This window comes from Cryptotermes secundus, unplaced genomic scaffold, assembly GCF_002891405.2.
Source record: "Cryptotermes secundus unplaced genomic scaffold, Csec_1.0 scaffold821, whole genome shotgun sequence".
Classification (NCBI taxonomy): domain Eukaryota; kingdom Metazoa; phylum Arthropoda; class Insecta; order Blattodea; family Kalotermitidae; genus Cryptotermes; species Cryptotermes secundus.
Genome location: NW_019734976.1, coordinates 78,964 through 95,077, shown reverse-complemented (window position 1 = coordinate 95,077; position 16,114 = coordinate 78,964). Strand labels below are relative to the sequence as shown.

The window sequence follows — 16,114 nt, the reverse complement described above, 5'->3', positions numbered from 1 at the left end:
AATAAGGAAATATGTGGTGTATTTATAACAGGTTTAGGTACAGGTACTCCTCATTTCTGTGACAGTTATGTTCCAAAATTAAGTCATGTGATGAAATTGCATAAATCAAATATAATCTGTTCTTCTCCACTTGCATTCTTCCTCACCTCCCACATAATACTCTACTCACATTTCTCACCAGCAAGGAATTTTTAAAGCGAGTGCTATTAGTTGAAATTAGCATAAATTAGATGATTGCATTAAAAAGTAATTACATTATTTGGACTCATATTTAAAGAGAAATACCTATACATATGTGCATAGGAAACGAATTCCTTTTATGAGCACTTCAAAAACACTACTACAATCAGTAGTGAAGCATGTTACTTACACCGGTAGTTATTAACAGAATACAAATATGACTAAAATTCTAAAACATGACTCTATGTATTGACTGTGTATAAGTGTATGTTGTTATAAATTTGACATGTTTATTAAAATATTTGTATTCAGTATATTTTATGCTTTTATTTGTAACTTGTATCTTGTACACTGATCCACAAAATCCTGCTTTACCAATAAATTTGGATACAGGCAGACATATAATTGAGAAATATATAAATGGTATATGGCATGTATTTCTTGTATTTAATAATAATGTATTAAATCCAGAATTTATGTGGCATCAGAAAATGGCTGATGAATAATCATTAGTTGTTTGTCCTCTACTACTGAAATCCTACTAAATTAAACTATTTTAATGGCCAACAGGGTAAGATATCAGACTTGTGGAGTAAGTCTTTAACTTTCTGCTGTGCCCACGAGATTGGCACATTTCAATTACATGATGGGATAATGTCAGGTTGAGTGGACTAGCTCTGATACATTTATGATCCAGTTCCAATACAAATATCATAGGTTATAGAAGTTTAACTGTTCATATTTCGGGATTATTATTTGCCAAGCTTCAAAACTGTAGTGAATTGTTCTGAGAGAGGATAGTGTGATCCAGACACTCCATATGCACTTAATTTTCCTCCAATAATAGTCAGAACAACAATAAAAACAATTATAAGATTAAGGTGAATGCTGAAAAGGTCACCATGTTAAGAGGGTCCTTTGTCACCACAGCATGACATGTCCTCAGGTTGCAGATGTAGGAGATAGCCTCCAGATATGCAGGTTACCTGCGAATATGGTCAATAAGAAATCGCGGACAGACGACAATGGGTGGTCCTCCAACCTGGAGGTTGCGAGTGGGAACATAAACTCACCATAAAAAAGAAACAAGTTTCTCACAAATGTTACGCAGGGACTTCAATGGATTCTTTGGAGTGACATACACAAAGGAAAATAGACATGATATTTGACACATGAAATAAAAGGAGTCTCCATATTGCAGGTTCACTGACAACAGTTACAAGGCAAATACCAAAGTATAAGGTACATTTATTGGGAGTACAGGAAGTCAAATGCGATGGTGGTGGCACTGCATGAATAGCTGAGTGATTAAAAATGTCATCTTCAGAGATTCAATGCATATTACTAATTAAAAAAGTAAAGCTATCCCTGTAACAGGCCGTGAAGGGCCATAGGGTTGTGAGAAGTTGAGGGTCCCACATTATCTAGACAATTGGCTCAAAGATGGCGGTAAGGTTGTCAGCCTTATGTGCCAGCCGTGCTTTACTCCCCAGGAAAATTATTTAATTAATTCCTGGTACTCATTTCTGTTAGAGGCTGAGTCAACCACAGGGCTAGGTAACATCCTCTCTCCATGTCTTGAGAAGAATTCTAGGGAACAAAATCTCTTTAAAAGATCCTTACTTGTTTTGAACAATGAACCTGGTCGTCCTGTGAACTGTGAAGACCTGGTTGAAAAAGTATTTATTCTCATGCCGCCAAATGTAACTTCTTTTTTGCAACGGATGAACCAAAGGTGGACAGCATATTCAAGGTCTGTTACCTTTGGTGGAGTATGTGGCAGCTGCTCACCAAGACAGGTGGTTATGAAAATCCATGAGGTTGGGGGTTCTGGAGGTGCTACAATATCTAGAAGTCCATGGATAAGATTAGGGTATCATGTGAGGAGGTCACTCATGCTACAGTGAAAGGCATAGTGTAATTACAGGACTGGTCTGCGCTCACAGTGCCCCGTAATTTTCCATTATACTTGAAATTAAGCTGCAAAATTTGGAACTGGAAAAGAAGACTGGCTTTAATTAAATGGATCAATGCATAGTGGAGGAGATGCTGGAACTGCAGAGTAATGAACAGATCTAAAAGGATCCAACTACACTGAAGCTACAAAAAAAAAAAAAAAGGTAAGAGTGCCAGGGAAAGAGGAAATGCAACCTACACCACAAGCAAAATAGTTGATGACAGAGAGAATGTTTGAAATCTTCAGATGTTTGGTAAGGTGATGACCAATCTCGTTCAAAATGATCCAAACATGAAACAATGCAGCAAGAGTAGCAGAGTTCTGACTGTACTGCTATAAAGAGCAAAAGTCTGTCCAGTCTTCCACCTCTGACTTTTGAAAATGTGAATAATATGTTGTGATCAGTATATACAAACTATTTACATATAAGCTCACATGTGTTTATTTTTATTGTTTCCTTGTTTGAATGCTATATTAAATTGTTTAATATCTGTAATATCTATAATAAATAGGTAAACAGAGCGAACAGTCTGTCACCAAGTCCAAAAATTTGGTACCAGGAATAAACTTCCTCTTTCTAACAAATAAATATGCAGGAAGAACATGTCAAATTTACGTTATTTTAATAGATGTCGCAATTTATAGGAAGTGTCCCAGATACAAATCAGACATGGCCTGTATCAGTAGACTGAAACTGAAGATTTCACTGCTGAAAAAGTATATTATGTAAGATATGTGATAGTGACAACATGAAGAGTAAAAAAATTAAGTGAATATGTATGGCCTCAGTTTCCAAGTGTGCTGTATACAATGCTTACAAAAGCAGTACTAAATAGCATTAGCTTGGGGGAAAGTCTCATACATGTCTATTTTAAGATATATTTTTAAAACCTAAATCTGTAAACAAAACACTTCTTGGATGTTTCATATTTTACAAATTGAAGGCCATTCCTTAAATATCTTAATTAAATCAGGCTGTATACAAAGAGAGCACCAGTCTCACTATGGTATCAATACAATAAGTCATGTATGTTTAAATCCATGCTGTGTGGGGTATCCAGGGCTCAAAGTGTGTGCTTTCATCAAATAAACCTACTAATTAGTTGCCACAGATGGAAAACAAAATGGAATAGCTTCTTACTGCAAATACATAATATTTATTGAAGAGATTTATAGTCTTGGGCTTAACAGAGTTCTAGTTACAGGATTCTGTTAGGCTAATAATTTGAAGACTAATGTATTTCACATACATTAGCAAGATTTTTCCCTGATGATGGATCCACCCTCTTGCCCTAGGTAACAGATTCACAGAACATGTATCAGAAAGTTTGTCTGTTGTCACAGGTGTGAGTGACTATAAATAGGTTTTTGATTGGTAACTGGATTTATTGACCACTTACAGATCATAACTACAAGTAACTATAGGGCTATCACTAATTCACACACTCAGCAATTCGCTACAGCCCATACGAAGTCTTTTCAGTCCGCAGTGTGTTCATCAGTTGTTACCTCCAACAGGAGAGGTTCCTCTTACTCTGGATTCCCAAACTATCTCCACGCCTCAGCCACCAGATTCTAACAGCAACAGCTCACAACCACTAAACTGCAGTTCTCTAAATCATTAACTCACCAATCAGCTCTTCCCTTCCCTGTAGTGCACTGCACTAACTAACTCAGAGAGACTAAGTCTCCCTAATTATCTTCCTTACATTGGCCGCGCCATAGCTCAAGCAGTTAGTCGCTGGTTTCCCACCACGGTGGCCTGGGCTCAATCCTGGGTCTGGTCAAGTGGGATATTTGGTGGACAAAGTGACGCTGGGGTAGGTTTTCTCCAAGTACTTCAGTTTCCCCTGCCAATCTTCATTCCACCAAATTCTCCATCATCATAAACACCCAGGGCAGGTACAACAGGCCAATCAGTGGCCGCTATGCCGAGTGAACCCAGTTGCACTCCACCCCTCACTAGGCGAATTAATTAGTGTCACAGTCAGAGTTACTTCACTACTGGAGGTTTACCGCCAATCATTTTGTCTTAGCGACAAGCCCCTTGAGACTCATGATCAGTAATTTTTTCAACTCAACAGTCCTCATGTAACACCTTCTCTGACAATTGAATGGGTCTGTCGTTCATAATTGCTACTGGCCTTCACCAGTGAAGTGACATTTCACTGAGACTCCCGCAACCTGGAGGGCCAACTGGTGCCCATGTGCCTGAAGTATGATACTGCCAAAATTAAAAGTTAATATTTGTAACTATATGAGACCTGAAGTTAACAAGGTGATGAATATTAAGATTATAGTCTCCTGGGAAATGATGCCATGTAGACTGGTAGATAGGTATAAGTGTTTTGGAGGAATGTAGCGCCTCTATCTTCATGGTTCAAGCATATCTACCCTGAAAATAAACGTGGTTAGATTCCTCTGAAATTTTGGTTGTATCAGACTACATGGTGTCACATCTCAGAAGACAGTATGTTTAAAGTAACTTTAAAGTACAGCAACACTCTGTTACTCTCCTGACACAAATTAAATATATCTTCTCAAGGAAATAATGATTGTCTAACATAAACATTCACACATTTATATAACTGTTTCAGTGATATGTTCATGATGATTAATGGCAAATTTAGTACAATATCAGATAGCTGCTCAACTTTTTAAAAATTCTGTATTTAACCTCAAATGACATTCATATATGGCTTTTCATAACATACAACATACTGTGACTGCCTGCCTGCAAAATCTCTCTTTATAATGGAGTTTAGTAGCTAGGCTACAGTGCTATTCTAGTAATTTTGACTGAAAAAACAGCTTCACATAGTTATAAGAGTGTTAAAATTAGGCATGAAATTAACACAACTGAGCCCCTCTTTGGCTTGGATTAAACAGAATTTCAAATGACTGAAGAAGTATACTTATAGAACATTGTCACTGAAAGTATGAAAGAAGTTCAGACTGGCTTTATACCTTTATGCCAACATATTTAACAGAATATGCCTAATATCTGAACAACTGTAAATTTTTTGTTATGTGACACAAATAGCTGCACCGATGCAATTTCATTTTAAGAAATGTTATTATGAATTTACTTAAGAGCTCTTACTAAAAATGCATCTTTGTCTAGCAATGTTATTCCGTTCTAAAAACCCAATTATTTACACCATTATTCATATAAATTGGAATACAAATTCAAAGATGAATCCAGCAGACACACTTTAAGCACTGGATTAGCCCCAGTTGTGAGTGACACTTACATGATGGCCAGGTGCGTGCTGACAAAACTGGACGACACAAACATAGCATGAAAATGAAACAAATTAAATAATAAACATACACACAATGTACAAAATGCTTTATATATAAGCTTAGATTCACACACAGATAAAGTTCAAGTTCACTTCAAGTAGGGTGAGATTTTATAGCAATTCAATCAGATATTATAAAAATACGTTTAGATGTTTATTGCTTTCTCTTTTTAAATGTTTAGTTTAACAACACAGTACTAGAAGCAGACAAACTGAAATAGAAACATCACTACTTCTAAGCAGGAATAAAACAAAGTTCCCATTTTCTTGTCAGCACCAATAGGATCAGTGGTGAAAGTTTTGTGATAATCTCATCAGTGATTTGTTCATATTCCGGTCTTAAGGTCAAGACATCATGTAGTCTTGTTGGCAGATACTGATGTTTCAGAGGGACATGCTTTCTCCATCATCAGGGTTGAAGTATCAACCCTCAGGATAGAGACAGCACATTCAAGTGTCAAACTTGATAGTACACTCCTGTGAAATATCAGTATCTACCAATAGGACAACGTGGTATCACAGCACAGAAGATCAGAATCTGAACACAGAGTGGTACACTAAAAACTGAACTCACTTATATATTTATTCTGAAAGTATTTCTGCCTCATTCTGAGCAATTTCATATTTTGACAAAATTTAGCATTTATGTTGTGATGGATACCTAGGAAAGAAATAATGTGTAAGATGTCAAACGCATAAACTACAATCATGGTAGTAACTATACTCAGACATTCTGTAACCATACATCATTTTGGCTACATTACAAATAGCACAGATCTTGCATGTTCATTTAATTTTGTTTGCAAGATTACTTATAACCTCAGTACATCAGCAACCTCAGGCATATCCACTACCAGTCAAAGACCAGTGCTACACCTAGACTTTAACTAAAGCTGTTTCAAAACCCTCTCTTTCTCATTCTCTCACATTATGGTATAAACTGCTTCTCTTGTACAAGAAAGTAAAATCATATTATAGCAAGGGCCTATTATGTCGGTTTGGGAAATGTAAAAGGTAAGAAAACATAAAGTTGTTCTTAATTAATTAGACTAAGCCATGAAGACATATGGGGGTGTGGATTTATAGTTCCACCTTTCACGACCATGGCAATAGATGGAGGTGTGTGGTAAGTGTGTTGCCTTATCCCGAGGAAAGTGCAGTGGTACATGGTGAAACAGTACTGGACAAGAAAGAACAGACATCAGAATCATAAGTGGTGAGATGACTGACAAGACAATATGTGTCTGAAATAGTGATGAACATAATATTGTCCTGTATCCTGGTAATGAGACAAGTAATTAATGGGTTCCATATTAGGTGAACCAATTTATTGGATATTCGCCATGTGGAACTAAAATTATTTGTAACACAGTCTTACTGTAACTATAGCACTTTGTAACTACGTCGGTTACTTCAAAAGTCAACTAATTTTGGGGGGGCAAACACGTTACAATGAAGAAAGTCAAAAATATACTTATGAAAGGGCATGATATAACCCTCCGATTGGCTTAGTCAGATCAGGTAGATGTGAAGGGGCGTAGGTATAGTACGCAAGAAAAATTGCACATTACGGAATGACTGTTTTTTTTTCATTCTTTAATCATCGAAAAATTCAACTGTGATTAAAAAATAAAATATTCAATGTTTCATATTTCATCGATGGAAATTATCCAATTCAATAAATTGTCTCTTTCAATTTCATATCCTTCGAGGTTCACACGACTGGCTTCATACAGTGTCCACTTTTGAACCTCGTTTAATTCATGTGGCACCCACTTCGCTGCAATCTTGCGCATGTGTAGGTCTTTTCGTAAAATTCGATGCACAGTTGCCTGGTCAATCCCTGTATGCCTAACTCTTTCAGAGACCAGCGCCTATCTTCCTCCTTGCACTGGGCGATCACGGCACGAGAAACATTGGTATGAACGGACACAGGGCGTCCACTACGTTGCAAGTCGGCACTTGCTTCTCTTCCACGTTGGAATGCTTATATCCACCTTGCAACAGTTCTGTATGGTAGAGCACGATCACCCAGAGCTTCCGCAAGCTCTGAGTGACATTCAGTCGCATTTCTGCCGTGGAGCACTGCTATTTTCACGTAACAACGCTGTTCCAGCCAGCCAACGTTCATGCTCGACGAAGATTATGATCATACTGACTTCGCGCTGGACTCGCTTCGTTGTCCTTGGACTTCCACATCTTCTAGCGGCATCATTAAAAATCGGATGTTGCTGTCTCTCAGCGGCAAATTTGGAAATTCTGGTCGGAGCTTTCGAAATTTCAGAAAAATTGTGTTGTCATGGCTTTCAAAGTAACCCACGTATGAGCAATGATAACACTCTAAAGGTTAGTGTAACTACAGCACATAAAATAAGAGACTTCACTTCTGACTTCTTCTGACTTCTGTTTGTCTTCTGTCTTCGGTTGGTCAATTCTCTTCCAGAGGTAGGTTCTGGTTGAACTCTATGGAGGTCACCTCCTTGAACAGTAGAATTATCATGTTCTTCACTGTTACTTTGCTTTGGAAGATTGTTGTCGTGCGAACGGATATGTTTCTGTATGCATTGCCTATGAACCGACGTGACTCTGTATGCAATGCATTGATTCTTCAGTCACATTCGTTGCTGTGGAAATATGATTACCGAGCTGATGTCTAACAATGGGGGCCTGGCTCTGCCTCCACTATTGCGGCTTTCAGACGTCATGTCACAATATTATTTCGAGATTCGTTAAATGCATAGCTATGATATCGGATGAAAACATTGCATACTGTCCCACAATAGTTACTACACACAGGGTTAGAATTAATAATTAGATTTGTTTGGCACTGAACAGTCGTATGTAAAATAATTACACGTTATGCAAATATGCACCATCGTTTCGTAATCTGTTACATCACTGTTTGTTGGCTCTGCCGTCACAAATATGTTGCTACAATTCGTGTTCTGATAACGGGGACTTTTCTGTGGGGTTCTGATTCGGGTAAAGTTCTGCTGGCGTCGCCAGTGTGGGATGTCGTTGTATGAAGAGACAACCACTTGTTGAACTTTTCTATAAATATTTATTATAGTTGAACAGTATGCACAGACAAACTTGACGAACTGAAGGTCGTATGCTGAAGACTAATAACATAACAACAATAGTGTACACTGTGACCGCCTCTTTAACACCTTGAACGTCATACTGAAACGAAACTCTGAACTGGAACTCCAAACTCCCACTAAATGTATCTCCTTATTTAACCTTTAGTCAGACCTATATAAAACTTGTCACTGCCCGCATTGTTGTAGGCTTTACCTAGCACCGGCTGTTTGCTCAGCCGTTGCTAAGCAGCGAATGGTTCCTAGCTTGTGATTGGCTAACACTCGGTCCACTTGGGTGCTTCCCACAGACACACATTTTTGTAGACCTTACCTGGCAACAACTGTTTACTCTCCGTTGCTAAGCAATGATACCTGAGCTGTCACTATAACTTTTGCTCGAATGTGGGCAGTTCGCACATCATTCTTGGTTCCTGGTCCCGCGGGACTCATGGCCGTATTTTTCTGTCTGACGGCTATGGGAATCATGCCGACAGACTTACTCTTCTGTCGGCTTGTGTATATTGCTTTGTTGCGGAGTGACCTGAAGACACTGGCCAGCAGTTCTTCACTTGATGTGCGCCTAAGTACCGGTCGGTGATTCGTATCTGAGGTTACCTACTGACGAACGCCTCTGCAACATTTCTAATTTCAATGTTCTTACATCTAGACGTCACGTCACATTGCTCCTTCCATGAGGCCTACAAGTGTACTGTCATTTCTTCCAATATGGGAGGTCTTCTTGTTACCTTCGTGACCACCATTGAGAATGACGCCACAACTATATACTGGACGCGGCTCTTCTCCTTCCACTTAGCACGTTGTCAAGCTTTCATTCCTTGTACAACTTTCACAAGTCGGCATCAATCACCCTCCTTCACGTGGCACATTCGGCCTCGTGAACCTCCTGGGGGTGTCTCCATTAGTGTGCTTCCGCCACTAGCGGTCTTCAGCCATCCTAAAAGCACCTTCATTCAGGAATAAACCAGAGTCCTCACCCTGGGCACTACAGCTCTCTGGGCAGCTTTGAAACCCGGTTAAGCTGGATTATCCACCGCCTCCAGGGAACATTGTAATATCACCACAACAACTCTCGCACACAGTCTCTATAACCTTACTGCTTCTCTTCGTATGAGAGAGAGAATGTGTTCGTGCTCTATGGGGCATTAACGGCACTTCACCCGCGTCCAGTCGTAGCACACGGCGTCCTAAATCTATGAAAGCATCGTGGACCCGCAAACCATCCAGCCTCAGGATGATCTTGGCGACGAACGCCCGAGTCATCAGTTGGTCGCTACTTCAGGATCAATTCTAATAACGCTCCCTTCAAACGGGTACGGTCTCCACCGACGCCATCTGCAGCACGTATGGCAGGCTCAGTCCTCTCGAGCAGTCCTGCAGTGACATCTGGCCTCGTGATCATCACTGATGTCCCTTCATCAGTGGCCACGAAACATGACTGATCTCCTGTTCGGCCTCGGAGTTCAGGCTGTCATCGCTCTGGAATGCAGGCAAGGTGGTGGCAACACAACATGTTTTGGCCACAGACGGCCATCCTCAGGTGTTTCAATGAGTCCAAACTCTTACACTGCTTTGATGCGCACTAAAATTGCACGTTGCAGTCCACTTAAAATACCATACATAATTACTTAAATTCATTACAATTTTTCTATTAAAATCTTTCATAAAATCCTATTCCACCTAGTAAGGGGCATCGTCCACTTGTTTAAAGCTATATGATATTCCAGACAGTTTGTTTCAGCAGCTTGTTTTTCTGTTTCGTTAGCCCGTCTGCAATCTGCAATATACCCCTTGCTTGTGTTATTCCCTCTTTTAGTGTGTGTTGTCGTCTTCAGTAGACTAGACTTTCACTGCCATGAAAACCTCAAACCCTACATTTTAATGATTCTTGCATTATTGACGGACTTAATACATAGGTGTTTAAGTAACAGATGAACTGCTGATCAGATTTTTAGTATCTGTCAGATACTGGAGGGAACACCCGGTAGAGTAGCTGGTTGAGGCATTATGCACAAGCTGGAAGGTCGCAGGTTCGAGTCCAAATGAGGTGGATTTTTTCAATTGACCTAATCCTTCCAGCTGCATTATGGTCCAGGGGCTGACTCAGCCTCTAATAGAAATAAGTACCCGGAATCTTCCTGGGAAGTATAGGGCGGCTAATGCGTAAGGCTGACAACCTTACCACCATCTGTGAGCTGACTGTCTAGAGAAAATATTGGAGCCTTGATGTCTCACAACCCTATGGGCCTTCACAGACTGTTACAGGGATAGCTTTTACAGATACTGTAGAAAAAACAGAAGTACAATGAGAGAGTACATCAGTTTTTCATTGCCTATTGTTCAACTGGAAAGAGAGTACTGTACAATATTCTGAGCAGTTTGAGGCACCTATGAAACTTGTTAACTAATTAGGCTTATTAAAATGTGTTAAATGAAACCTATGGTAAAGTCCAAATAAGTAAAAATTATTCTGATATGTTTCCTATCCAAAATGGTATAAAATAAGGAGATGCTTTTTCACTACTGTTTTCAACATTGCTTTAGGCTCTGCCATTAGGACAGTCCTAGAGAACCAGGTGGACGTGATGTTGAATGGGACACTTCCACTTCTGGTCTATGTTGACAGTGTAACTCTATTAGGAGATAACATAAATACTATAAAAAAACACAGATACTTTAATGGTCACTAGTAAGGAGGTTGGTCTAGAAGTAAACACAGAAGAGACTAGGTGTGTGCTGCTGTCTCACCACCACAATGCAGGACAAAATCATAACACAATGACAACCAATAGATCCTTTCAGAATGTGGCTGAGTTCAAATGTTTGGGAATGACATTAACAAATAAAAATTTGATTCCTCAGGAAATTAAGAGAACATTATATTCACACAATGCTTACCACTACTCATTTCTTCTCTCTCTAAAATCGTAAATCGTAAAAATTAAAATATAAAAGAACTATAATACTTCCTACAGCTTCATATGGGTGTGAAACTTGGTCTCTGGCACCAAGAAAAAAATCACAGGCTAATGGTGTTTGAGAATGCTGTGCTGAGGAGAATATTTGAACCAAAGAGGGAAGAAATAATAAGAGTCTGAAGAAAATTGTGGATATTTATAACTGTCAAATGCAATTAGAATGATCAAGTTAAGTAGGATAGGATGAGCATGGCAAGTAGCAAGGACGGGAGAGAAGATGATTGCATACAGAGTTTTGATGGAAAGCCATAAGATGAGAGACTACTAGGAAGATCAAAATGCAGGTGAGAGGATTACACTGAAATGGATCTTAAGAGACTTTTGATGTGGTGGTATGGACTGGATTAGTCTCACTCAGGGTAGGGTCAGATACTGGGCTCTTGTGAATACAGTAATGAACTTTTGGGTTCAATAAATTGTCAGGAAATTCTTGAGTAGCTGCGAGTGTGGTGGCTTCTGAAAAAGGACTCAGCTCCATATGTTACTTAGTTCATTTAATTCTCAACCGTTACACTCTAGTACAGAACTAAAACTCTGCAGTTAATTTGTCTTTGTTATTACAAACAAGTCCAAATAGAGATAAAAACTGGTCTATTGTAATTAAAAGCTAAATGAAAATGTTACCACATTACAATAATTTAAATTTCATAACTCAGTTTTATTACTCAATTTATATATGGCAGGATATCTTGGACATAAGTGAAAAGGGTTTGTGCTTCATTGTGACAAGCTGTCTCAATTCTAAATATTCATTAATAAGGTAAGGTAAAGCTATCCTTGTGAAAAACAGTGAAAGCCCATAGGGTTGTGAGAGGTCAAGACTCCCAGAATTCCTAGACAATCAGCTTATAGGTGGTGGTGATTTTCAATATTATCAATACTATCTGGATTTGAGGTTCTCAGCAGTGACTATAAAGTGCACTATCCTGCAAGAAGTGACACTGCATAGTCTGTAGTTCGCTTGGCTTACTCTTTGACCCTTAGAATGGAGGCACTACATTTCTTCATAAAAATCAGTAAACTTCTACAAGATTACAGTACTGTCCGATTACAAAATCTCTCACATATAGCAATACTTCCTCAAATGTGGCCCATAAACAGTTTTGGTCATGCTAAACAGTAAAAAAATTGAAAAATTAGAAGTGGAACCAATGTGTTTAGTTTAAAATGTTTATAGTGAATTCAACCCACTGCAAATTTTACTGTCCTCATTGGCTACAGCAAATTCCAGAAAGTTATTTCACTTTTATAAAAATAAAAATACCTATCTCCATTAGATAGAAATTAAAAAAAATTAAATACTCGTACATGAGCATACCAAACAATCCTTTACTTTCCATCAGCATCTTTATATTACAAACATGCAAAAGTTAAAAAGAAACAGTCTCCATATACAGGTATTTCTTATCTAAATATCTACTTTTTGTTCAGGAGATAACCAAATGTGACTACGATCAGTTATCATGAATAATGTTTCTATTATATTCCTCAGTATCTCTATGTACATGATGAGGGAATCAAAGCAGACAATACATACTTCCTCTTTCCTCCTTATAGATTCACTCTAGTTGACTAGCCAAACAACGCTTTTTTAACATCAGTTAGATGTTCCAAGTCTCTGTTAAAAAATATTGCCCATGTACCATAGACAACAGAAAAGGAACATTCCACTTTCAGAGATCCCTAATGAGCAAGGAAGAAAACACTAGAGCAGATTAGAGGCAAAGTACACTTCAAAATATAATCAATCTGAGCCGTCCATCATAACACACTTGCTAAATAAGCCTAAGGCATCTAAATAATTTACAGCCTACTCTCAAAAAAGGCCAACCAATTTTCAGTGCAGATAATAATGTAATTACTTTGCTTACTGTAGACATTAAATATTTCAAATTTGAAAACACTCTAAACTTTTGATAATAAAACTGCACCAATTAAAATGAAACCTAGCTTTAGGACATGATCTGCAGCACTGGTTACCCATTATAATAAAGAAAACTATCAGTCTGTATCACCAACCCTAAGCAATGGTTAAATACTATATACATAAATACATACACACACATATATACACACACACACACACACACAGAAAAACTCCGTGGCCTGTAGTCCGCAAGCAAACTATACCAATCAAGGGACCGCCACTTGTCGGTGAAGTTAGTACCAAATTTGCGGATAGAGGGTGTCACCTGATCAGAATAACAGATCCCCACGGCCATTAATCTCAGTTTTCTAGACCAGAGCCGCTATTTCCTTGAAATAGCTCCTCAGTTATCCTCATGAGGCTGAGTAGACCCCATTCCAGAACCAACACTCAGAAAATCTGGTAGCGCCGGGAATCGAACCCGGGGACCTCTGGATCTGTATCCAGGAACTCTGACCACTAGAACACAGGGGCGGTCACATACATATATACATACATACACAAATACACAGTTGCTGTGAAGAAAAGAAAGTAAGTTTTCTAAAGCTAAGCATGCTCAGTGCCAATTACCAAATTCACATCAGTGTGCCAGCAACATGAATTGCACTGGAACTATGAAACCAAAGTTATGGTAATGCATTTGTCAAGCAGTCTCTCGGACGTCTAGTGATATACATTATGCATATTTACCACACTGAAGCTAAGTTTTTATAAATCGATAAGGCCTATACTGGATTAAGATGTACATAAAAGCATAAAAGTACTTAGTTTGGAGAAGTACTATTACCTGTGTTGAAAACATTTATAGAGAAACTTTACAATATGATAATTGCAAAATATTTAGATTAATATAAATAACTATGCATGAAAGTTTTGCATACAATGCAATGTACTGACTTATGTGAACAACACGCTGGATCTCAATGGGTTCTAACCACCTCCTGGTGAACAATGACAGTAAATATTCCCAAACAAATTTACCCTACTACATACTATATAAACATTTACACTCAAATTTATGTGCACATAAGTTATGAGTGTAAGTTTGGGATATATTTCAGCCAGCCCAGTCCAATTTATAAAAGTCGTTGTTAGAACTGTGAGGGGCTTAATGAATTAATTGGTAATTATTCCAATTATATTATGGATTTCCTGTATTTATACAAAACGTAATAAAATTAAATATGTTAGTATGTATGTTCACCAACTGATGTAGAGACAGGTGACATGATGTGCCACCTGAATTAACCCACCTCCTAACTCCCAACCCATTTACCACTCTCATCCCATCTGATTCAAGTCTCAGCTGGAGCACAAGCTATCACTTTACTGATATCCTCATTCTCTCCTGCAAATGCTCGAATAATATCATCAAACACATAATCACCACCCACTGGGCCCCTCACTGTTCATGAAAATTGATGTGTCCCATTACAAGAACGTAACTTCTCCAACTGAAATGACATTAAGGAACTTACCATGTAAGACCTTTGACATTTGTAGGAACAAGTTCTTTGAACAATAATAAGACGAAGGTGTTTTTTAATTAATCCGGTTAAGTTCCAAGTTTCTAATACCTAGCTTCTTGTTAAAGGATGGCTACACAGAACAGTTTTAGCTACAGTAATCATGCTCAATGGTAAAAAATTTTTATCATAACATGATCTCAAAACTGCAAGATCCTTATGATTCCACAAAGAAAATTCATACAATATAATGTTTATAATTAAACCCAGTTTCCTTCTATGGACTAACAAAACAGTATAAGATAGTAGTAAATAGGCCGCGCCATAGCTCAAGCAGTTATTCGCTGGCTTCCCACTGCGGCGGCCCAGGTTCGATCCCGTGTCTGATCAAGTGGGATCTGTGGTGGACAAAGTGGCGCTGGGGCAGGTTTTCTCCGAGTACTTAGGTTTCCCCTGCCAATCTTCATTCCACCAATTGCTTCACAATCGCCCTCACCTATCATCTGAAGCTGGTACAACAGGCCAGAAGTGGCCGCAGTACAAGGGACTTAGTCCACCCCACTAGCAAATAAAAAAAAATAATAGCAGTAAATACCAAACTGCTTCTTACATATTTTGTAAAAGAAACTTTTGTTATGAACAACTTGTGCTTCCCTCAGAAACGGCACTTCCAGGTCACACCAAATGAAAAATACTGGACATGACACTTGTCATTTTTCATAACAACGATTTCTGTATAAAAACTACTGAGAGCATTACCCATTTTGCAGCTTACACCACATACTCGTATATCTCTCTGCTCTCTTAAGGTGGTATATCCCAGTCAACTCTGCAGCATCCACTGGTTATCACAGTTCCCTTGACAAGTTCATAATGGCAACACTGAACCTCTACTTTTGTGAACAAAAACAGAAGCTCTGCTTATTGATGGACCAGGCAGCGCCATAGCACAAGCGGTTAGTCACTGGCTTCCCACCATGGCGGCCCGGATTCGATCCCAGGTCTGATCAATTGGGATATGTGGTGGACAAAGTGGCGCTGGGGCAGGTTTTCTCCAAGTACTTCGGTTTCCCCTGCCAATCTTCATTCCACCAAATTCTCCATCACCATAATCACCCAGGGCAGGCTACAATAGGCCAAACAGTGGCCGCTGTGCTGAGTGGACCCAGATGGACTCCACCCCCCACTAAGCGAATTAAA

The 16,114-nt window shown here is 38.8% G+C and overlaps 1 protein-coding gene across 1 annotated transcript in view; it reads right to left on the bottom strand.

Annotated features, from left to right (window-relative positions):
* The window catches only part of LOC111869153 (protein unc-80 homolog), a gene marked incomplete in the record, with an annotated part of 381,072 nt that overhangs the window by 328,659 nt on the left and 36,299 nt on the right, over positions 1–16,114 (bottom strand). Inside the window, 1 exon segment of the mRNA XM_033753297.1 lies at positions 5,392–5,418. Within this exon segment, the coding sequence (XP_033609188.1) occupies positions 5,392–5,418 (27 nt within the window).